The 25572-nt window shown below is 36.9% G+C and overlaps 1 protein-coding gene across 1 annotated transcript in view; it reads right to left on the bottom strand.

The window, feature by feature from the left end:
• WNK1 (WNK lysine deficient protein kinase 1) overlaps positions 1-25572 on the bottom strand; it is a 119953-nt gene that overhangs the window by 53634 nt on the left and 40747 nt on the right. Inside the window, 4 exon segments of the mRNA XM_087968580.1 lie at positions 1314-1533; positions 2390-2478; positions 19087-19244; positions 20991-21211. Coding sequence (XP_087824706.1) covers positions 1314-1533; positions 2390-2478; positions 19087-19244; positions 20991-21211 — 688 coding nt within the window.

Genomic DNA, 25572 nt, shown 5'->3' with positions numbered 1-25572 from the left:
ATTATGTCATTTATATTTATATTTATACTAGCTTGATACCTGTGCTTCGCTATGAAACTATGCGGTCAGGCTTAGTTTTGGGGGAAGAAAATAAGGGGGGAAAATCTGCCTCTGCCTATCAGCATCCATCGGTATTCATCTGGCTAGCATCCTGTCAATGTGTGAGAGAGTTGAGGGCTGTTTGGAAACTGAAAGAATATTTGCTATGTGAGCAAGGAGACAGCAAAGAGCCTGGGTGAGGCTTAGCTCAACTATTCTGTACTAAAGCTGGTTGCTGCTATGAAATTAAAACTGAAACTCCTCTCCTCTGCTTATGTTTTGCATTTGAAAAAGATTTCTTTTCAGGTGGGGAGGGGGAATAGAACTCCTTTGTATCAGAGCATGTTTGTTTGTTTATTCATTTATTTATTTTGTTGATAATAATATACGAAATACCACTGCTCTGATGGTCATTTCGAAAAATTCTTCCTTGGTGAGCACCTAGAAGCCAAGAGGAACATATGTGCCAAATTTCAAGTTTGTAGGCTTTACAGCTCTGGAGATTTTGTGATGATGATGCATGAGTATTTTGCTTTTATATATATGTAAATTTCTGTTGTTTAATACCTCCTGTTCTTGTCGTTAAAATCAATAAAACTTTTACCCAAAAAAAAAATACCTCCTGTTCTGTAAACCATTTTGAGATGGATTTGCTTTGGAATTTTTTTTTAAAATGTCAAATATTTTATGTAGGTAAATTTTAGAAATTACATCTAGAAACATCTGTCTCAGATTGATGGCAGAAAAGTTTGCTAATGAATCTTATCCACTGGAGAAAAAAATAAAAATATTTTGCTTAAAGTTCTGCTGGAACATGACAAGAAACATTCTAAACTGCATTTAAAAAAATCAAGTGTTCAAGTGATTTGATTGCTTTTAATCAAGTAAAATATCATAATATTATACCTGAATACATGTCAACCATATCTGAAGCATGAAATATACCCCAGAACTAGGCAATGTACAAAATGGAAAAAATCACTTTTTAAAATGTGGCTGGTCTTGGCTAATGTAAGTTGTTAGTATTTACTTCAAAGTTTTGCTGAATTGTATTGTTATTTCCCTATTTAAAATATTCTTGTATTAAATGGAGAAACTTATGAGTTTACTTAAGAATTTGTGCACATGATTTACTCATGAATTACAGCTTTCTGTATCACTTCCTTTTAAAGTATTGAGTTTTGTACAGTTATCAAAATACAAATGGACCAAACTGTATCCAAAACACAAAAATCTATATTTAGAGACAAATACCCAATCCCTTTATTGCTCACCATTTCTTGTGCTACATCCTCTGGAACATCTCTTTCCAAGTCAAAAGAAAATTCTATTGCTTCATTATCCTTGTATTTTCCTTTTAGCTTTTTAATGTCTTCAATTCGTAACCAGAGCTTAATAGCAATTTTCTCTCCATCATCTTCTTCTGCTAATTCTACACGCACACCAGTTTCTTCCTGGAAGAATGCATGATTCAGAAGGTCCTTGATAGCATATCTGATAATTATAGAAAGAAGAGAACAAGTTACAATTTAGGGGATCCATGAGTGAGATGGAGATTTAGGGGTATACAAGCAATGCAACTAAATGCAAAGATTATTCAAACTTTACCATTTGAACCAAACATATTTTCTTCCCAAATAAAGCCTTAATTCTTATGCAAAGACATAATGCATTCATGCCACTTTGTCCTCCAAAGAAAGGAAACATTTTTTTAAACATCTGAAGGAAACATCATTATGATACAATATTACAGCCAATGGATGAGGCAAGAGATCTTTACTTCATTATTAAATGAAATACTGTCAATACATTTTAATGCTTCACCCATTCTTTAAACAGGAGAGGACAAATGGAAAATGTATGCCTTTTCTATAAAGAAAGTAATTAGTGCAACTTGAAAAAAGACTATAGGTGTAATTTGACCTTGACTGAAAGAAATGTTAATGTGTGCTTGCAAAATCAGTGCACATTCATAGATTATACACTAAAGAAGCAGTGAATAAACTAGGACCCATGGACAAATATAGCCTACTGCCTGTGAACTAAGAAAGAATAGGTGGGCAGATAGAGATTGCCAGGCCAGAGTTTTAGCTGGGTTTCCAGGGCTGAATCCCAGGGCATAGTGGGTGGGCACCTCTCAGAAGATTCCTTGCTTGCAGCCTGGTGCCATTCCAATGGCAGGTGCACTAAGCCTGCAGACACAGAGAGGTGGGATTTCGCCCTTTACTGAACGAATTTGCCAACATTTGTACTACAGTAGTGATGCATTACAGATTACCTGAAAGATTTTCAATCAAAACTGTCAACACAGCCCATTTCTACTGCTCAATCCAAGTAGAAAAACATTTACCTTTCATCTTTATTTTGACGAATGCATCCCTCAATTATTTCCTTCACTTCAGGAATAGCCACTTTATCAAAGCTAGCTGGCTTGACTCCCTAAAACAAAGAAGACAGACCAGACAAAGACAGTTATAATCATACATTAGTTTTCTTTCTCTCTTTCTTTCTCTCTCTCCCTCCCTTCCCCCACCTCCCCTCCCTCTCTCTCTCTCTCTCTCTCTCTCTCTCTCTCTCTCTCTCTCTCTCTCTCTCTCTGAATCCCTGATCCCCCTGCCTGTTTATGTCCCTAACTATCTTTGAATGAACTTTTTTTTTTTTTGCCTCTGAAAGTTTCTTGTTTTTATTGGTCAGACAATAAATACCAGGCCACTGCTGTTTTTATGTGGCCCACAAGCTAAGAGAGGCCAGGAGGCCAGGCAGACAATTGCCAGGCTCAAGCCTCAGTTGAACTCTCAACTGAGCTTCCAGAGCAAAGAACAGGACATTTCAATCATCATCATCATCCTATCCTTCATTAGGAGGCTAGCCCCATCATGATGCAGATTCCATTCAGAAGAAGTACTTTAGAACATCCAGAATGCAAGCATGGCAGACATCTGGGTCATTAAAACAACCATGTCACTTTCCAGGATCATGAGGCTGTCACCACAGCTGCACACTCCTGGATATGGAGGTAGTTTATTTAGTGCAATGCAGGCTACTAACACATTACATTCCCAAACATTCCAAAAAATCACTTTCAAATTGAACCTAAAGCATTAGTTTCATTAAAGAGTAAATGCCATTGGCATTATTATCTTGGAACCATATATTTTATTCATTATAGAACATGGATACTAATAGAACATTTCTTGAATTAAATGTGTAAATGTAATTAAAATTAAAGCTGTTCCCCAATTCAACATTTAGTAAACGAGTTTTGATTAATTGAATCTACATACTATATTACTAAAATAATATGGTCATTTCTACATGCTCTCAAAAAGTGCCCCTACACACATAACATGTGCCATCATATAAGAACCATTCTTTCATCCTGTCAGTGAATGGAAAATTTCTTTTCTAACATGTTTTTTTTATTTTTACATTTTTCCATGTTTAGTCATCTATTAAAAAGTTTCTAACAGGTGGAAAACACAGACCCAATTGAAAGATGTAGCCCCAGCTCTAATATTCAAAACCACATACGTATATAGAATATGAAAATTTTATATCCACAATTCAAAGATTCCCCAGCAACACAAAAGAATATTTTGAGTATTTCAAGTTAAAAAATGATTAGTATATAAACAAGGTTGTACAGCAAAGTTCAGATAATTTTCTGAAAATTAAGTTAATATTGTTCAAGAATAACTTGTATTACAAGTTATAATCTAATACCAGATTAAGTAACTACTAGACACTGAAATATTGTGCTCACTGGATAAATAAATAATGAAGTTAAGTTTTATATATTTTGTATATGCCATGCAAAGAGTCACTACAGAAGATTTCCTTGTTTAGAAAAATTGAGGGCAATCAAAAACAACAACAACAACAACCCCACAAGAGGAAGTAAGGTGGCTAAGCACAATTATTAATGGCATAAGCATGAGCTTGTCTTACTAGAACTCAAGAAGCCAATATTGATAGACAGTCCTGGTGAAATTCATTGTGTCATGAATGTCAGATCTGACTGAATTGTAAACCACAAATTACCATCTAATCTTCATTCAACCATCTTCCCCATAGTCCTCCAAACTACTCATTTTATTCAAACAAGCACCAACTTCCGAGTCTTATTAGATAACTTTGTGAATTTTACTTAACTCATATTCCACCAATTCCTTCACTTATTTATCTAGATTCAGTTGATATAAATCAATGATTTGTTTATATTGTTAGGACGATTCAAGGATTAACATACACAGATGTAGGATGAAATAGATGAGATAAGTGTACCACTCTTTCAAATAGGCAATACAGAAATACACCAGTCCACCTTTTCAGGTTTAACATAATAAGGAAATGTGTAGTATTTCATGAAAACATGTGTGCAAGTGTGCAGGCTTGCACTGAGGCACTACCATCATGTCCCCTCCACACACAACACTTTACAAATCCACATCTATAAGAACCCTGCTTTTTAAAAAATCCCCTACAATCAGTATTCTTGGAACAAGACAAAGGAATTCCAATACAAACCAGTTTTTAATATCTATGTCTGTCAATCTATAGATATAGATATGAAATTAAAAATCTAAGAACTATAATTTTATATGACATTTTCTCTCACATGATAATCTCCCAGACTGAACTTCTACTGCATTTGTTCAGTTCTTCCCTATTGGATATGTTATGGTAGATGTAATTCTTTGCACTACATCCAAATCTTTTTTTCATAACTGTGTATTGTAAACTGACAAATAAATTGTTTTATCTGCAATCAAAATGAGCTCCCATCAGATCAACCAAGCGGAACATTCATTCTATAATAAAATATCTTCTATGTATTTAACACGGGCATTAGCAGGTATTCTGATCTTCTTTTTTACACAAGATGAATCCTTCTATTGGACACAGTTATAGTTAGAATCTAACTATACTTGCCTCACATGATATATGAGAAGTTGTCCTAGAACCCATAGAATCTACACAAATTGCAACTTAACTTTATTCCTAGGCTAACAATCTTTGGTGTAGATGAACCAATATTCTGAACAATCCAGTTAGATCAAACAGCTAGAAAAGTACAGAAGTTAGTAGTTGTATATTCTTGTAGCTTCAAACATTAAAGACCTTCTATTACACTCCGACACGAACGTAATATAACATATCTTCACAAAACACAAGTCTTAACATCTTTATGAAATCAATCTGCCTACATAAGAACATTCCTATCGATATACAAACAGTAAATCTTTAAAGTAAGCATTGTCATTATTAATCTGATAATTGTTTAAGTAGAGCCTGATTTAAATACATATCTGTGAAATTCTTACCTCTTTAACACACTCCTTGTGGGAACAACAGAAACAGTGTGAATTTATGATGAGAAACACCGGACAAATATCTCGCTTTGAAAAATCCATCAGGAAATACTATTATACAAAATTTGTGCAAAAACTGTTCTAATTGGAAAAGACTGTTAAACGCTACGCTTAATGCACAGCAGAAGGAAAGCAGGCATCAAACTTTAAAGGAAACATATCTTCTTCATTTACAACTTTCCTTTCCTTCATCCTGTGCAGTCTGTAGAAGTCAGAGCTCTGTTGAGAACACTGCTTTCCCCAGCCTAGGAACCTCAAGACAGAGAACACATCAGCAATGTCATGCAATATGTAAATCTGTTTACAGCTCCTCCCATTTGCTTTCCTGTAACTTTTTACAAAATGGTAAGAAATTTGAACCAGTGCTATTCAATAAACTGTAATATCACTGCAGAAATATAAAGAAAACAGAAGAGAAAATGAAATATCTTTATTTCTTGAAAGATTACTTATCAGTTGTTTTGCAAGTTAGTAACAAGGGGGGGAAATCAGGTCACAGAATTCCTACTCTATTTAGTTCCTATTGCAATCTTTGCAAGATTTGACAATACATTTTATTCCATCCTAGAACAGAATAGAAATTAATAATTGTAACAAAGTATTGCTATGGTTACTGTTGTGTTTGACTCTATAATTGTCACATTAATTAACTTTCAGAGAATACAACTGAAATCGCCCTAGTGCTCTTACAACTTGACAGAGTAGTTGTATCTAACAGCACTTTGAACTAAATCATTTTGGGCAAAGAACTCCACACTAGTCTGTCATCAGCCTGCTCTGAGTAAAGTTCGGATGAAGATAGCCACAGAAAAAGCAACATTTTGTTCTGATTAATGGAGATGGGGCGTTTCATATATATATTTTTGTAACATCTACATTCAGTTATAACAGTCAAAAGAACCTGTTTTATTAAAAAACTGACCAATAGAAAAGTGAAATACATGCAAATTATTATAATTTTTTAAAGAAGGCATAGGAAATGTGTTGCTGCTGCTTTTCCATAATGTAAAATTGTTATTTAGACTAATTTTATTACGTTTTGTGATGACTTCTGTAGTTTACTACTCTGCTACCACTTAATGTTACTGGATGATTAATTTAGAATCCATCTATTATTTTGTAAGATGTCTTGTTCACAGAATCTGAGATGAAGAACATATTTACTTTAAAGAACTGTTTGCTAGTATATCTAAATAATATCCATGACAACATTATATATACATAATTACATACATAACAACATTACATATAATATTATATATACACCAGCTGCAGTTCACCAATGGTATAATACACAACTGTCTGTATAAAATGTATATGTAGTGTCCCTATCTGTGTAAACATCTGTGTAAACATCAGGAAAGTTATACAGGTAGTCCTCGACTTACAATCACAATTGAGCCCAAAATTTATGTTGTTAAGTGAGACATTTGTTAAGTGAGTTTTGCTCCATTTTACGATTCTTCTAGCTGCAGTTGTTAAACAAATCACTGCAGTTGTCAAGTTAGTAACACAGTTGTAAAGTGAATCTGGCTTCCCCATTGACTTTGCTTGTCAGAAGGATGGAAATGTTCACATGACCCCAGGACGCTGCAACTGTCATAAATATGAACCAATTGCCAAGCTTCCACATTTTGATCACATGGATGCAAAATGTGTGATAAAAAATGGTCATAAGTCACTTTTTTCAGTATTGTTGTAACTTTGAACAGTTCAGTAAAGGAACTGTTGTACATTGAGGACTACCTGTAACAGTTGCCATAGTATTCAGGATTTCTTCAAAACAAGGGACTCAAATGCAGAGTCTGAAATGAATTTTATTGAGAATTACTTTAATCTTCTTTTAGACTTTATCATTAACTATGTCAGTCTATGAATTCCTGAGTCAAGCTGCACAAACAAAGTGCTTTTACAAGTCTATGTTACTATTTTGCTAGGTTATTTTGGTGCTGGTTTGAACTAGATGCGGGCTGTTATAAACCATTAAAGGAATTTTAAAAAGAACCCATGATCCCAATGGAAAACAAAGTTGACCTTGCTTCCCTCCAACCCCAGGGCAATAACATGCAAGGCAGTTCATTTTCTCAATGCTCCTTGTAAAACACAAACTCCTATTATTAGCAACAAAGTCTGGGAGGATTGTATATTTAATTTCTTCCTTTTGAGTCTATAATATGCCCTAATAAATACAGCTTTTAAATGCATTATTTTAAAAAAATAAAAACGTAGCCTACTACTGCTCTTGTTCTGTTTATTCAATATTAACACAATCTAATTGCAAAGTTAACTTGCAGATAGTAAAGGTACTTTCTTTAATTAGCCATATTAGATTTTAAAACCATACAATGACATATTTTGCTGAATCTAATTATTCCATAGATATTTTTAAGAAGTCAGTTTATGAAATATATTCCCTTCATTTTCATTCATAAGATAGTTACTGGCATTCATGTTAGCAAATATTCATTCAACTAACCAAAGATCACATTAGATCATGTATAAGATGTATAAGTATGCAAAAAATCAAATTAAAATCAGATTTAATATCTCCCTCCTCTGTCTTCCCTCTCCACAAACATACACATCCAATATAATCTCAGAATCACACTTAGATTCTGTTAGAGTTAGATTCTGTTAGAGTTACTTGCAGTTCCCACTCAAAAGTGATTTTATTAGCACATACAGCAACTTTATTGCCATTTTCTGCCATTCTAGTTAGATGTGTGTCATCCATACACTTTTTAAAGATCAGTTAACTGCAATCACACTTTCAACTTGGCTCCAAGTTAAAAGAGGACATGCAAATAAAATACTGTATTATGTATTCTACGTAACTTCAATAGTAGAAAAAAATAGAAACAGATTACTTTAAACGGTACTGCATTTGTTTCATCAACTGTTCAACTTGGCTTTGTGATTTTCTTGTTGTCCTTTAAAAAGTGTATGAGTAATATAAACACAGGAGATGCCTTGTTGAAAAATAGGACATTATGATAAGTAAAGCCTCTAAACATGCATAGGTCTAGTATTTTTCAAACTTGGCAAACTTAAGATGTGTGGACTTCAACTCCCAGAATTCCCCAGCCAGGTTGCCAAGTTTGAAAAACACTGATTTCAAAAACACTGATCTAGATTGTTTTAGTTCATGAGTAAGAATAAAGTAGCCTAAAAGATTTACTCAATCCAAATATCAAAAGTTCAGATCCTTCATTTGTAACTAATTAATTTGATCCTTTCTATAAATCTAGGTTTAATTTTTTTTAGATACATATCAATTATATAAAATCCTAGACTTCATTAATTCTGTGCTTTTGCACTGTCACAAAAGTTACATATGCTTAAGAAATATGTAAGAAAAATATATGAATTCTTAGATATTTATGTTTAAATTTTATTTATACATATAGCTGTATTTATCCATAAAATACAATGTATTGAGAACTGATACCACTAATTCTTTTAGCCTATAACAGGGGTCTCCAACCTTGGCAACTTTAAGCCTGGAGGACTTCAACTCCCAGAATTCCCCAGCCAGCTTTGCTTAAAGTTGCCAAGGTTGGAGACCCCTGGCCTATAATATTAAATTCAACTACATCAATTTAACATGAAAAATACTGCCAAACAGTCCTCATCTAATACCATATTTGCCGGCGTATAAGACGACTTTTTGCCCGAAAAACATGCCTCCAAGTGGGGGGTCGCCTTATACGCCGGTATATCCACTGCCGGCTTTCGGATGCTTGTTGGGCGCTTAGCGAAGGCGCCTCTGGCTTCCTGGATCCCCTGCGTCACTTCCGCTTCATCCCGCTCGCCTCGCTCCGCCCGAGGCTGCAGCCTTCCTGCTCTTCCCACGGCCCCTGGCACTCTGCCCTGCCGCTGCAGCCCCGGGATTTCTGGAGGGCGTTCCGGTGGTGGTGGGGGTCGTCTTATACGCCGGGTCGTCTTATACGCCCGGCAAATACGGTACTTTTAATTGTTCCTGGTGTTTTTCCCCCAAATTCTTCTTCAGATGCTATAGCATGGGTGTCAAACTCGATTTCATTGAGGGCCGCATCAGGGTTGTGTTTGACCTCAGAGTCGGGGGGGGGAGGGGGAGAATAATGTGGAGTGTCCTGGAGGTGGTGTGGCCATGGTGTGTGTGACATGGGACTCATATCGGGGGCACCTGTGGTGGCCAAGTGCTAAGGCAGGACTTCCCTGAGACCTTCCCTCACTCTCATTATAATCTCATTCCTTCCTTCCATTTCTTCTTTTTCCTTCCCTCTTCATTCTTTCTTCTTCTTCCTTCCCCTCTTTCCTTATTTTTCCTTCCTTGATTCTCTTCCCATCTTTCCCTCTTTTTCGTTGTCTTTTCTCTTTCCCTTTCTTGTCCCTTCTTGCATGTTCAAATTCAAAAGGGAAAACTTTTCTCCTTTTGTTTTGTTTTTAGTTTGTTTTGATAGTCCTCTGCCAATGAAAATGGAGTGGGGGGCACATGCACCTCACCGAGCTCTGTTTTTGCTGGTAGAGGCACTGTGGGCAGGTCCTTTGCTGTTTCAAGACTGGCATCGCTGGTTGGATTTAATCACCCCGCGGGCCGGCCCCTGAGTTTTGAGTTTGACACCCCTGTGCTATAGCATTTAGGTCCATTGCTATAGAGAAAAGATTATAACCCTTATTTTCTATACGATAAACTTATGACTTCAGTAACACTCTTCTAGATAATAAGGGTGAAATGTTGTTTAGTTTAATAATTCCAAGACTTAGTTAAATTTACATATTCTAGAAAATATTTATTTCTATTTGTGCTATTTGTTTGTCCATAAAACTAACATTTCTATACTGTCATCTACCATCATCAGGCTTCTGTATAGTGTTCATCTGTGAGTCAGACTTTTACAGTGGTTTCAGATTTAAATTTGGGGCAGCCTATTGCTGTGCCGGAATGGTTTTTTCTTCATCCTGATTGGTTGGGAGTCTTGGTCTGTGTTTATTGGTCTTGGAGTTTGCTGTGTTCTGCTTGATTGGTGTTTCTAATATCTTCTGTCTGGTTTTTTTTTTGGCTCTTTTTGTATCTTGATTGGCTGGCAACATTGTGTTACTTTATTGGAGGCCTTTAGTGCAGCTTGGCTCCGGGTAAATGGACGGCTATCATTAGTTAGGAAGCTAGGTTTCATCTGGGTGCCTGGTTGGGGTGTGTTTGAGCTGGAGGTATCAGGGGGGATCTGTTTGTGTCCAGGTGTTTGCCTGGCTTGTGGTGTGGAGATTTTTTTGTTTGTGAGTGCAGGCTTCCAAATGATTGACAGTCTGGTGGAATCATCTCTTCTATTCATGCTTTCTGGTCTTTTTTCAATCTCTATGGCTTCTCTGATGATTCTGTGGCTGGGGTTTTCTATAGTGGCTAGGGTTTTGGTGCCATTGAAGTTGATGCTATGACCTGTGGCTTCCATGTGTTGGACTAGTGAGGAAGCGTGTTCCAGCTTTTTGACTGCATTTTTGTGTTCATCCAGGCGGGTACTTATTCTTCTATTGGTCTGTCCAATGTATGTGGCCGGGCATGATGCACAGGGGACTTCGTATATGCCTTGGTTTTCCAGGTCAATTTTATCTTTGGGGTTTCTAAGGATGTGCTGTTTAGGTGTGTTAGGAAATTGTTTAGGTTTTCTTTTCCATGGGGCCAAATCACAAATGTGTCATCAATGTATCTTAACCATAGTTTGGGTTTGTGGATGGCATTGGCCAGGGCTCTGGATTCGAATTCTTCCATGAACAGGTTTGCAATGACGGGTGACAGTGGTGATCCCATAGGGGCTCCTTCAATTTGTTTGTATCTTTGTCCTTTGTATACACACACACACACATATATATGGTATTCAGCTTTGTTCACATATTTTCCCATGTCATTGTAGTTGTGCTTTTAAAGTTGTAGCTACAACTTTAAAAGCACAACTAATGACGATGAAACTCCCGAACAAAGCTGAATACCATACATGTAATGCCAGCAAACTTAAGAAAACAAATACATACATACATACATATATATATTTGTTTTCTTAAGTTTTCGCAGGTACTTACATGTATGGTATTCAGCTTTGTTCACGTATTTTCCCACGTCATTATAGTTTCCCACGTCATTATTGTTTTTAAAGTTGTAGCAACATTTCGGCAGAATCTCATCTGCCATCATCAGGCTTCTGTATAGTGTTCGTCTGTGAGTCAGACTTTCACAGCCATTTCTGTTTTAAATTTGGGGCTAGCCTACTGCTGTGCCAGAATGGTTTTTTTCTTCATCCTGATTGGTTGGGAGTCTTGGTCTGTGTTTATTGGTTTTGGAGTTTGCTGTGTTCTGCTTGATTGGTGTTTCTAATATTTTCTGTCTGTACATGTAAGTACCCAGCGAAAACATAAGAATGAATATATATATATATATATATATATATATATTTGTTTTCTGAGGTTCTCGCGGTATTTGTATGTGGATCTTTGGTTATTCGGGTTCTCTCCGCGTAAGATTCAAAGTATCTAACAGCGTTTGGCGAGGTCCCACTCGCCATCTTCAGGCTGGTGCTTTCGGCTTAGTGCCAGTGCAAGCCACACACTGCTTGCACTGGCACTAAGCCAGCACCAGCCTAGATGGCGTGGGACCAAACGCTGCTGCAGATCTTGAATCGCGAGAGAACCCGAATAACCAAAGATCCATATATATATATATATATATATATATATATATATATATATATATATATATATATATATATGAATTTTATTGGAAAGATGTTTTCAAGTTGAGTTGAACTCCTACTAACTATATCAATTTAATTATTGTGTTTCACGTATAACAATTAAAGGGCATTATTGCACAAATGCAATAAAAACTTGGTAAGAAGAAAAGCTGTAGGACAAAAAAAAACCTATCAATCCCATCAATTGGTTCTAAATTATGGAAAAAAGAGTAGAAAATAAATCCAAGAAACTCAAGGACAGAATGTCCTTAACAAACTGAAACAGTATGTCTTCATTTGTGGTTAAGTGTGTACCTCCAGGAAATTAATAACAAACTCAGATCTAACACACATTTGTATGGAAATACAGGAGACTAACATACCTGAGTTCTTAGCCTCAGGTGTTTGGCATAGTTATAGAATAGTTTGGAATTTCATTATTTATTGTTTTCACAAACAATTGTACTATGACCTTTAACTCTTTCAGGATTTCACATTTTTGCAGTCTTTGTTAATAGAAGTCAAATCAGAGAACTTTGGAAGCATATTAAAATGATTAAAATTATCCACATGAACCAATATCAATTTTTAATTAAGAATATTTTGTTATACCAATTTTAAAAGTTTAACTTTATAGCTCTGTGACAGGTTTAGTTATTTTCTGAGTTCAAATTTCCCTCTATATGCTGCAACTGGTATGAAATAATGTCTCCAATCCCAAAACAAATTTTATTCAAATGAAATAATGAACTTTAGAAACCATAAGAGATCTTCCCATATTTTACAATACTATATCCTACCTGTATCCAACCAAATTAAAGTTATCCAAAGCAACATTTTAGATTTGTACAGATAAGAAGGAATATCCATCAAGTTTGCAGGTGTCATAAAGCTGAAGAGGAATGAATGATACATTAGAATAGCAGCTCAAGGACTCAAAATATGAACAGAGAACCCAGGGGTGGGATTCAAAAATTTTAACAACCGGTTCTGTGGGCGTGGCTTAGTTGGTGGGCGTGGCTAGATGGTCACGTTGTTGGCTGGGTGTTGCCAACTCAATATCACTCACATCGAGGCACGCATCTCCTCGCCTGGGCTCTCATGACTGTGGGGATGCTGCAACAGTCGTAAGTGTGAAAAATGGTCATAAGTTACTTTTTCAGTGCCATTGTAACTTTGAATGGTCACTCCACACAAGCAAAGTTCCAGCAAAGGAGGGGAAAAAAACTCCAGAGAAGTTCCTGAGACAGGAAGTCTAGTCCTGCCAAGAATGTAATAAGGGTTAACGGAGAGGCAGTTTCTATAAGCAGCACCAGAATGTTTCCTTCCTGCCTTCCTTACAGGATTAGGCCAGTAATTTCTTCTAACTGGTTCTCTGAACTGCTTAGAATGTTAACAACCGGTTCTAGAGAATAGGTGCGAACTGGTAGAATCCCACCCCTGAGTGGACCCCATCCAATAAAATGCTGTTCAAAGAAATGAAATGCAGGATGCTGCAGTTAGGTAGGGAAAAAAGGAATACACTGATCCAAAAGAGGTATCTGGATCAAAAGAAATACTCATGAAAATGAACTGGATATTCTGGTAAACATTACATTAAATTACATTAAGCATAGTTAGCAATGTGAGGCAGCTGCCAAATGAGCTAACAAAATCTTAGGCCATCAACAGAGGTTCAAGACTGAGATCATGAGAAGTGACAGTTCTGTTCTATGTTGTACAGACAGATTGCATCTTGAATATTGTTTCCAGTTCCAAAATATAAGGATGCTAAGAAACTAGAAAAAATACAGAGAAGAATTAAAAATATGTTGGGAACTTGAAAGGCTAAATCCTATGAAGAATGGTATTTAATCTAAAGAATTTAGATTAATTTTAAAAGATTAAAAAACTTAAAAGATTGGATAGGGTGGGAAAAGCTGGTCCAAAATCACATACCCAGCTTTCATGCCTAAGTGAGTGCTAGATCTCAACAGTCCTGCTCCTGTTTCCTCACAACAACCCTGTGAGGTGAGTTTGGCTGTATGGTAGGGGTGGGGTGGAGGAGAAGCTGGTCCAAAGTTACCTACCCAGCTTTCATGCCTAGGTGAAGGCTAGAACTCAACAATCTCCTGATTTCTAGGCGAGCATCTTAGCCATTATACCAAACTGTCTCTCATAGCTCTTCATAGCTGCCAAGGGCAGGGCAAGAACCAATGGAGGTAAACTTTACAGAGAAAGATCCAAGCTCAAACTAAGGAGGAAAATAAGGAGGAATTTCCTGACTGTGGGAACTTTTAAAGTAGCAGAATACTTCGCCTCCTCCTATGGGGGTTCCATAATTAGAGGTTTTCAAGCAAAATTTGGACACTCATTTGTCTGGGACAGCGCGGAGCTTCTTGCCCTGGAGAAAAGAGCCAATAAGATTTCTAAGATTTTTGAGAAAACTGATACAGCTCAAAATATCTCTTTTTCTTGCTTTAATCGGAATATTTTATAAAAGAGCAAATATACTCAAACATCTGTGTTAGGAATATAAGTCACCTAACAGCTATTTGGGTTAGAAATATATAAACCAGGATAAACGTTTTAAAACTGTATCTTTAAGAAAATGCAAAACTGTAATTAGGTGTGGTTTCTCAAACGGCCATAAGATGGAGCCAGAAACCTGGATTGTTTTAGTCTTAGTCTCAGAAGAGAGTGTGTCTGAGTGAGTATCTCTGTTTCCTTCTGTTGGAAAGTATTGCCGTTGCTCCATTTCTTCTAATTGACTGATATTACTGGATTTAATGTAAGTCTGATACTGAACTGTTTTTGACACTGGAATTTGATATTTGGATTATCCCTGGATGAAAACTGACTGATTTTACCTGTGAATGACTTTGGATTGCTTATTTTGGACTTTGCCTAAACCTTTCTGGAAGTAAAAACCTACATTTACTGTAGGTTTTACTGTACTGTACATTTACTGTACAGTGTATCTGTGTACTGTGTGTGTATTATTCAAACACTTCTCTCAAATACGTCTCCCTGTATGCGCTCATTCTCCTAACGGGGAATTACCTCAACAATCTGCAACTATTATTGAATTTTATTGTTCTGATAAAAATATTATTGCAATGGATTTTTTTTACTGTCTTATGGCCAAGAGAGGAACCACTATGTTTTAGTCTATTTTAAAATTCACCAGCAAAGGAAAATAAGACAAGAAAGAGGGATTTTATGTTGAAAAGAAGGCATTAGTATAATAGCCATTTGGAGTTAGATGGGAAAATGCAAAATGATATGGTTGTACAGAACAGAAAGCAGGCTATTTAAGAGAGTGGTAAAAAAATAAGAGATGAAACAATGATAAAACTGAATGATATGAAATCTGTAGTTAGAACTAATCAAATGATGATAAAGCAACATAATAAATCACAACAGGAAAAAGGCACACGAGATATTCTTAAACTATTATATGTTATATGTGTGATGGATCAGATACAGTTGTTTAAATATAAATATAATTTATAAATTAGGCAGATTAGTAATCACCTTAGATGTTTGTTGGTTTGAAAATGCCCTTTGAAATAGTTCTGTTTTCAACAATTCCTGAAGCTTATGATAAACGAATCTGATTTCCATATGGAAGCCATTCCACAGCACTGGTGTTGCTATAGAAAAGAAGTACTTTCTAGCTTTGGGTCCTCAGCCCATCCCATCTCCAAATCATTAACCATAAGCAAATGTGCCCTACAAGATCTAGTGGAGCAAGCAGCTCTGCAAATATGCTAAGCCATAAAGATAAATCCCAGCACCTTAAAATGTACCCAGAAACACATTTACCAACTAAGATAGAATTCAGAAAATCAGGGTTCCCGCTGCTGGAAAGGATACTGACTGCTGCATTCTGAACAGATGCACTTTCCAAGTAATCTTTATGGGCAGCCCAAATAAAGCACACTATAATAGTCCAACTAGGTGAAAATCAGTTACTGTAACCAGGTTCTCCTGCATCAAGTAAGATCATAATAGGTGCAGCAGCTGAAATTCAACACAGCCTATCCAGTCATTAACTCCACCTGCTTCAAGCAGGAACTATGAGTCCAGGAAGACTCTCAAATCACAAACCTGCTCCTTTATGGGTAGTGTCTGCCAGCACAGAGATCACACTGACATCTATAGAAATCCCAATGTAATAATAGCAACTCTGCCTTACTTGGGTTCACCTTCCTGTTCTCTCTCATCCAGACCTTCATAGCTTGCAGGTACAGAATGTCAATAGCTTCTCCCCTGCAGCCTGTGGTAGTGATATGAAGTTCAATGCTATAAGCATATTTATGATACCACATCCCAAAACATCAGATGATCATCCCTTTTAACATCAGGCTTCATAGACATATTAAAGAGCGGCAAGGGAGAGAGGACCAAACCCTGTGGCATTACCCATCTCAACAATCTTCCTTAAAAAGGGGAGGCTGGAGACTGGATATTGAATATGCCAAGTTTTAGAGGTAGCGATTATTTTAAAAGATTTGCTGGCAATTTCTGCTTACTTCAGAAAGCCAGAATGATAACGGGCAAAGGAAAAAAATGTTAAAAAGTATTATGCAAACATACATAACATTTTTTAAAAAAATATGCCTTCAAATAGACCTTGATTATTTATGAACAGAAGAGCCTTGCTCTTGCCTTCTGGCATTTTGACTTCCCAGTCTTGGCATCCCTAGGAAATCAATCCCCTATTGAAGTACTAACCAGGGCTGCCTTGCTGAACTTCTGAGTTCAATCTAAGCTAAACATTGCCACCTGCTGAGGCAGAATAGATATACCCCTTTATAAAAGCTTCCATCTGAAGAAGCAAATAAGTTTTTAGACAGAACTTTGCACAGGCTACATCTAATCAATGAGATACACTTTTTTTTCTTCTCCTTGAAGATGTATGCTTTCCAACCTAGAAAAGTTATTGCTCACATTTAAACCTAAGAAACACTTTCAGAAAAAGCATGGTAACTGATTACAGACATCACAGTGAGCAGTAAATGCATAATTTAGCACAACTCTCTCTGCACTAACTATTGTTAAATTGCATCTAAAATAAATACTGCAGCACACTTGCCTGCAGTAAAAAGTGAATGTATAGAGCAAAATCCAGACGATAAAGAAACACAGTAAACTGCAGTTTTGTATCATTAATATTTTTGTGATAGCTGCAGTTCTATTACAGTGTCCTGTTGACACACATTTCACAGAAAACCATAGTCTAAAGACAAAGCACAGGAACCAGAGATCTAAGATTTACTCTCAGCATTTTTGATAAAGCTAGAAAAAGCTCCTATCTAAGGACCTGAGACTCTTCTGCCAACTAGTGTCAATTATATTGAGCTCAAGGCAAATAGGGATGTGAACAGAATACATGTTTTCCAGTAGGTCACAGACCAGACCAGGTAAATGAAGGTAGAAAAGGGAAACACTGGGAAGACTCAGGACGCTGGGTAGATCTGCTGTATATACCCGATTGTGGTCCTTGGCTTCATGCATAGCATATCCAATGAGTCTATCCATTTTAGTTTACCAGGCTTTCCTTTCCCTACATGCCCCTCTCCCATCTCTGTATCAACTGCAGCATGAAGGATATTGAAAGGAAGCCACAAGCAATATTGGCTGGTGTGTTAGAGCCCAGGCCATGCAAAGAAGGTGAAAGACTGCCAGGATTCTCCAGATTTTGTCTCAGCCAAAATCCAGAACCAAAATGTTTCAGCTTTTACTTCTGTCAAACCACAGCCCATGTTTATGCTCTAGCAATGGTATGGGGATGTGCACCAGGGGTGCGATTCACATTTTTTAACAACTTGTTCTGTGGGCGTGGCCATGTGACTGGGTAGGCATGGCTTCTTCTTTCTTTCTTTTGGCAGCACTCTCTCCCCCCCCCCCAGTTTTTTGGGTCTTCTGGGCCTCAGGAAGCCTCCTTGGGGGGCCATTTTGCTCCCAGAAGGTTTCCCTGGGGCCCAGGAAGGCAAAAATGGAGCCTGGAGGAGGCGTGCAGCACCTCCCCATACTCCATTTTGGGACATTCTGGGCCTCAGGGAAGCCTCCTGTGGGGGGAGGGTTGCTCCCAGGAAGATTCCCTGGGGCACAGGAAGGCAAAAAATGAAGCATGGAGGAGGGTGCTGCGCCCCCCTCCATTTTTTGCCTTCCTGGGCCTCAGGGAAGCCTCCTTGGAGAAACAGTGAGACAGCGAGGGGAATCCCAGCACAGCTGATCATCGGGAGGGGGGAGAAACCATTAAGGAGTGTCTGGGAGGGGGAGAAAGCAGTCAGCGATGTCGGGCATGCACGATAAGGACTGACTGGGAGGGGAAGCGCGGGCGGAGAGGGGCGGGGCCAGCCAGGGGCAGGATTTGCCAGTTCTCCGAACTGCGCAGAATCATAACCAGTTCTATAGAATGTATATGTTTTTCACTGGCCATTCTAAATTCAAGTAAGCTTGGAGTTGGACAGGTCTCTGGGGGGTGGGGGGCAGGAACTGAAATTACTTTTAGGTCCCTAAAAGTAACATTCCCTCAATGAAAGAAGCTGAAGAAAGCTTCTTCTACCTGTTCTTATGAGATGAACAGAAACAAATGTGGTCCTGAAGATATCCAAGTTCAGAGCCATGAAGGACTTTAAAGATGACAACCAGCATTTTGAATGGCAGGTAGAAGAAAACTGGTAACCAATGCAATTCTCAGAGTAGAGGTTATTATATGGGTGGAGATCTGATTCATCCATAGCTCTCTAAATTGCCACATTCAGGACCAGCTGTACCTTCAAGAATAGCCCCTGTGCAGCATATTGCACTATCCAAAGTGGGAGGTAACCAAAGTAAGCCCTCTCAAATGCATGTGGAAACTTTTCTTTTGTCCCAGCTTCGACTCTTGGAAGTTGTCTATCCGCTCTGATAGATGATTAGAGTTCTTGCTTATCTGTCACAGGTGATGTACATATTGTTAGAGAAATATATACAAAACTTACACTGGTCACTCGACGGTAGATCTGTGCAGCATTTTGACATTCAGAATAAGGGTATTCAGATGTAGCCATCTCAAGCATACACATCCCAAAAGCATATACATCAACGGACTCATCGTATTTCTCCTCATACATCTCGGGTGCCATGAACTCTGGGGTACCTTAAATTAAAAGAACGATTCAGACTCTAAATGTCTCAAAGCGAGCAGAGGCTGCTGCCGTTACTCACCGCAGAAGGGAGCAGATGGGGAGACCTGTGAGAAAAGAAGAAGTGGAGGCAAAAAGAAAAGGGAGGATACCCTCAGTCATTCTTTTTCGTCAATGAATCCCATAGGTCTTCCATTGCAAGGTCTTTGCAAGAAGTGAAGAATGGTAAATATTTATTTTACCATTTATATCAACATTACAATTCAAATTGAATTGGGAATAAAATAAGTTTTAGTAATAATTAATAAACATGATTGTTGAATCCTAGATTGAAAATAAATGGAGAAAAATAAAAGTAAGAGACTAGTTAGGCTGAAAACCAAATATGTGTTAGCCACACTTACCTTCCCTCCCATTGAAAAAGGAGGTACAATGTTTGTTTCAGCATACCTGCCTGCTCTCTGCTGTAAAGAATTAATGCTGATTAATCCACAGCTAGTCTCTGACCTATAATGCTCCATTTCTTTATTTTTTAATAGTGTCACTTTTATACAAAGCCTTGCAATGAAAAACCTGTCTACGAATAAAGCCTTCTTAAAAATGGATTTTTAAATTTTTCTGCAAAGGCCACTCACCAGAGCCCTTTTCACATACTTACCATTTCACCTGCAGTACATTTAATAGGCCTACTACAGATACAGGAAATAGTGAGGGAAATCCTATAGGCAAAAATACTCAGAAATATAAAGAGATTGAGTTATAGACACAGAGTGTGTGATTAACATCTTGAATCAAAAAACAATTTGCAAGAGATGCTTTATCGCTGAGGTACGAAATGAATGCAGTTTCTCATATGGTAGAAAACTATACTATGTAATCAGAGATATTTAAAGCTAGAAATATTTACAATAAGAAAAGAATTATTTCCTGCAGGCAAACCAGATTTTATGCAAATTTACAGACAACCTTTTAAATCCCTATCCACCCTCCCATGGTCCAATAATTAGTATCTAAGTCTTAATTGAAAATCATCATACTAACAAAATTGTTAACAAAAACTGAGAATATGACAATTTTCCAATTGAAAGTTGAACACAACACATGGAAAGGGCAATGTTGTGTTCAGGAAACTGGTCATTTCCACATATTTTTTTTTACCATGAATGTTTAATGTTTTTAGACTGGCTGGAAAGCAGGAAATGTTTCATTGTGACAAGGACAAGATATCTGCAGGTAGAAACTGTACCCTTAAAATCAGTTTTAAGGGATCTAAAACAAGAACTGCATTCTTAAAAACACACAAGTGCAGACTAAAAAGGACAATCTTCTCCCTTGTTAGCCTGCTTCCTTCACACAGAAAATAGCAGAACAGAGCCGTTAAAACCAGTTCTATGGCAATAAAATATCTGGCAAATCCAAAGTAAATGCAAAACCCAGAAACTGAAGGTTAGATGGTAAGATTGCTTTTTTAAAAATGAATGTTTGTGTCACCCTTTTGTGTCTCCCTTTATTTCCTGGTTGCAACAGATATTTAACTAGAGTGCATATATTATGGTTTTAGCAAGAGTGTTCTGCTAATTGTAACAATCTATGATATCAGCACTCTTCCAGCAATATACCCAAATATCAAAAATGCAAAATGTACAAGGTCTATTATATCAAAGACTTTATGGCTGAAATATGGAAAAAGCTCAGAAGCAAGCTTATTTTGTTTTATTAGAGTTTCAAATGAGATGTGCTAAAATGGAACTGGAACTTACCTATCACACTTTTGGCAAAAGAAGCTCGTTTTAAAGTTGCCAAGCCCAGATCTCCTATCTTGACTGATCCTGTGGGGCCAGTGATAAAGATGTTGTCACACTTCAAATCACGATGGATAATGGGAGGAGTGCGTGTGTGCAAGAACTGTAAACCTTTGAGAATTTGCCGGCACCAGCTTCGCAGCACTTTGATTTTCATCACTTTAAATCTTTTTAAATATCTAGGAGAGAACAACCCAAATAAAAGTAAGCTTCATCTTGAAACTCATGCTTACACAGTAACATTACAAATATTTAACAAATAGGATATTAAAAACAGTCTCATGTTCAATGAACTAACCATTAGGGGACACTGGCCAAAGATGAGTCATACTCAAATCCTTTTTTTTTTTTTTAAAGGTTAAAAAAGGGTACTAAGTAGTTCAAACAACAGGGATTAGAAATATTACCGTGTTTCTCATATAATAAGGCCGGGTCTTATTTTTTTTTTGAGCCCCGAAAAAATGGCTAGGCTGTCTTTTTGGGGGTAACTTAATTTTCCCCCCCCCCTTGCATCTTTGGGTGGGCGGGCAGTGACGGCTTGGATGTTGACCTCGGCATTGGTGGGGCACTTTGTATCGGGGTCAACGCAGGCAGCACCATATCCGGGTGTGCAACAAAAGTACTTCCTAACGGCAAGCCCCCCCCACCATTCCCCCCCATTTCGCATGTTTTAATATAGGCCTTAATTTGGGGGGAGGGGCTTAATTTCATTTCATGCCTATAAAACATGCTGGGACTTCCTATTGGGGGAGGCCGTATTGTTGGGGAAACAGGGTACCTCTCCCATATTTAATTATATTGGACTTTGAGAGAAAATATTTTAAATTACCAAATACTATTTGGAGCCATTGTGTTCATTATACATATAGATAGAACTAAAATATTTTTTAAATAAAGCCATTAGCGTTTTTCGTTCACCATCATAGAAACACAGTATCTCATTTAAATATGCATTTTTTTTTCATTTTTAGTAATTAAATTTGGAGCAAAAATAATATTTATAGTTATCATATTGTCTTTGTACATTCTGTTTACAAGAAATCAATAGAGATGTTGTCTTAGTGAGAAAAAAAATACAACAGTGTCAAATCATCAGTCCTAGCAGGGATAACTGCTGGGCGCCAGCTTTTACAAAAGCAGAACTGGCAATTATTTTGAAGAACAAGTATGGAAGCCAAATTGCCAACAATTTAGTACAACTTTTTATGTTGGGTCTTGCAGAACGTAACATTTGCTGAATTATATATCAGTGGAAAACACTGAAGGAAAAATCTAAGGAATTCAATTTGATAATACTGCTAAGAACAACTAGGAATAATAGAAAAGTATAGAAGGAATAAAAACAGTACTATTATATATGTCAGTTACTGATTACCCAATCAGGGGGAAGATGAAATTGTCCCAAAACAAACTCCTGATCTTTCAGAGGCTTGGAATAACAACAACAACAATAATAATAATAATAATACAAAAAGACCACTGGAATCTGTCAAAGATGAATTCTGCCAAGCATGAGCCTTTCAGCAAATTCTTGACTTGTCTTGGGGACATTTTTTCCTTTGGTAGTATTACCTAGTTTGGGTAATGAAACAACTGCAAGAAAACAAGCAAGCTCAGAGAGCACCAAGAACCCCTCATTTCAACCCTGAGCTACAATTATTCTTCTTTGGTGTTTTCTTTCAAAGGTGAAGAATAATACCATAAGATCAGAAATCCTTGAGTTGATGTTACTCAATAAGTAGCATTACTATAACTGTGCTACAAAAATCCCAATGAACACTAGGTGACAGGAAACCCCTCCCCCCCATAAAATTTAGAGATCCTCCAGAATTTTCCAGGGCAGATACACTAGCTCCACAATAAGAAATTGGAAGCAGCAGGAAAAGCAGGGGAAAGTAACCATATAATAATGGATTTCCTCTCACAATAAGCCAAAAATTAGTGAATTAGTAAAGAGACCAAAGAGAGCTTCCTCAAACATGTTCAGTATAAAAGAAAGAAGAATCAGTAGCTGCTCAGTAAATGTAGCAAAGGATAACAATTATTTAATTCCTGCTTCAGCTTAATATTCACTAAAAGATACACATTTTACTCTCTCACTCTCTCTGTCTCCTCTCCCCCTTTGAAAGGACAGAAATGAATTGAAAATCAAAATAAACATATGAGTTTAAGACACCAGAAGTAGATGAATTGCACAGGAAGATGTGGGTTCTATGTATAATTCAAGGTCTGGTTATCACCTATAAAGCTCCTCATTGCAAAGGGCCTAGCTAACTGAAGGACTTCTTGTCACCACTTATTCCTTCCTATCTGGTGGAGTTGCACCCTGGTTCCTGTCAATTAAACAAGACCCAGAAAATGTGCTCCTGTCCTCAGGGATTATATCACTGCAATAATTGATATAGCTCTCATCCTAATGACATTCAGAAAATCATTAAAAATGTAGTTTCCTTGGGATAAGATGCCTGTGCTTTTATTTTTATTTTTTATTTTGTTGTTGTTGTTGTTGTTAGTGTGTTGCCTGTTGAATGGTTTTAAATTTCTTCTGTATTAGTTACTTTTCTTTTTTAATTGTAAAGCACCTAAGAGTCATTAAGGAATCTGGTAGCCTTAAACTTAAAATAATTACATATATACTTACATATATACATAAAGAAACAAACAAAACTGCATTTGTTAAACATTCCGAAGTCTCCAATAGGTAAAAGATGGTGAAAACATTGAGCACATGAAGGCTTTTAAATAGTTAGTTGTGATCTTCCAAGACACAGAGTCACAAAATACACATAATGATTCTGTGGTCTTGCAGGTTCAAAGAGGCACTTTAGCCATTTTAAAGACTGTAAAGAGTCCCCCTACACTAAAAGCAGTAAATGTACCTGTGGCTTTAAAACCACTTATAAAGCCCCATATGACATGGGGTCAGGCTCTCTGCAGGATCACCAGTTGCCACTGTCTCTGCCCAACCCATCAGGTCTAGCAGAGAAGAACTATGTCCCATCACCAAAAATGTAACCTTGTTGGTCCCTGGAGTCAAGCCTATTCTTTGGCTTTGCTAGGCATGTAAAAAAAAAAAACATTTCTTGTTAGTCTTTCATAAGGTTCTGAAGATCTGGCTGTTCCCTGGGTATTGATTAAGGTGAGATATAATTATTCATACTTAAATAAAACAAACTAGGAATTATATTCAGTATAGGTACTCAAGATTTCCTAATTGTTTTATGATGATTTTTTTTTTTAAATCAGTTTTGCTTTGACATATATTTTCTAAAATATGCTCCTTTTATAATGTTTCAGGCATGCTGCAATTTGCTTATTTCCCTTTCAATTAAAAGAATCTACCTAAAAAGGGAGGGGAACAATAGAAAGCTTGGCAGGTAGTAATAAAAGAACCTGTAGATCAGGGTGTCAAACTTGTGTCATCATGGTGGCCTCACGTGACATATTGTGACTTTTTTTCCCCCTTCGCTAAATCAGGCGTGAGCATGGCCAGCGCATGACACATCTGGCCCACAGGCCGTGAGTTTGACAGCCCTGCGTAGATTCACCACATTGTCCATCCCTGATCCATCCCTAAACACAGATGGTAATTACTAGTTAAGAATAATTTCTAATATATTAAGATTGAAATACCAGCTGTAACCCTTCTAAAATCTCTAACATTTAAAATCTTCATAGAAGACAGATAACTACATGGTTTACAGCAAGAATGATTGATTTGCTGGAGGAAGAATATAAATATAACAAATTGTTTTAAAAAACTATTAAGACTATATTCTTAACTTGAATATTCAGAGTATTCTCAGTAATCTTAGAAATTCTCATTAATACTTTTCAAATATTTAGCAGAGATGTAACAAATCATAATCTAAATGTGGTCCCTATTTGTGGACCTCAGAGAATGTAACTATCAAAATTAAGAGGTAAAGTACACGATTTAGCATTTTTAGCAATGTTCAATACTTAACTCCCTTGTACCTCCCCCAAACTAGCCAAAATGTTCAGCCCTGTCCATCATGTAATATCATATATATTATTTTCTTGCAATCCTTCAAGCCAATTTTTTTAAAGCACTGTCTTTAGGCACATCTACTCTAGAAATATCTGTATTTGGAGCCCCACAGTATGCATACTACCTCAAAAATGTGTCTCCAATTAAGAAATTCTAGTTTTAAATAGTTAAACTGAACTACTTAGAATTAGAATACTTTGATTATACTGTGTAAGCATATTTGAACATTATATGCTATTGAAACACTATGAACATTTTACTGACCACTAGAGGACTCCCTTGCTATTCATTTTGACTGGAATTCTGGGCATTTGCTATAGTATGGACATGATGTGGCTTGCCAAATGAAATTCTAAAAAACTCTTAACATTCCCGTTCACAAAACAGCAATAATCCCAGAATATTCATAATTTTGAAGCCAGACTGGAACATATTGACCTCTTCCTCATAAACAGTGGAGAAAAATACTCCATGCCGTATTTAAGGAGGTTTGTGCCTAAAATGGAAATTACTATGCTTTCCTTTTCT

This window comes from Notechis scutatus, chromosome 6 (assembly GCF_049901735.1).
Source record: "Notechis scutatus isolate UNSWTSFEM ecotype Mainland chromosome 6, rNotScu1.2, whole genome shotgun sequence".
NCBI lineage: Eukaryota > Metazoa > Chordata > Lepidosauria > Squamata > Elapidae > Notechis > Notechis scutatus.
Note: the sequence above shows the minus strand (reverse complement) of the source record. Positions and strands in the feature narration are given on the sequence as shown.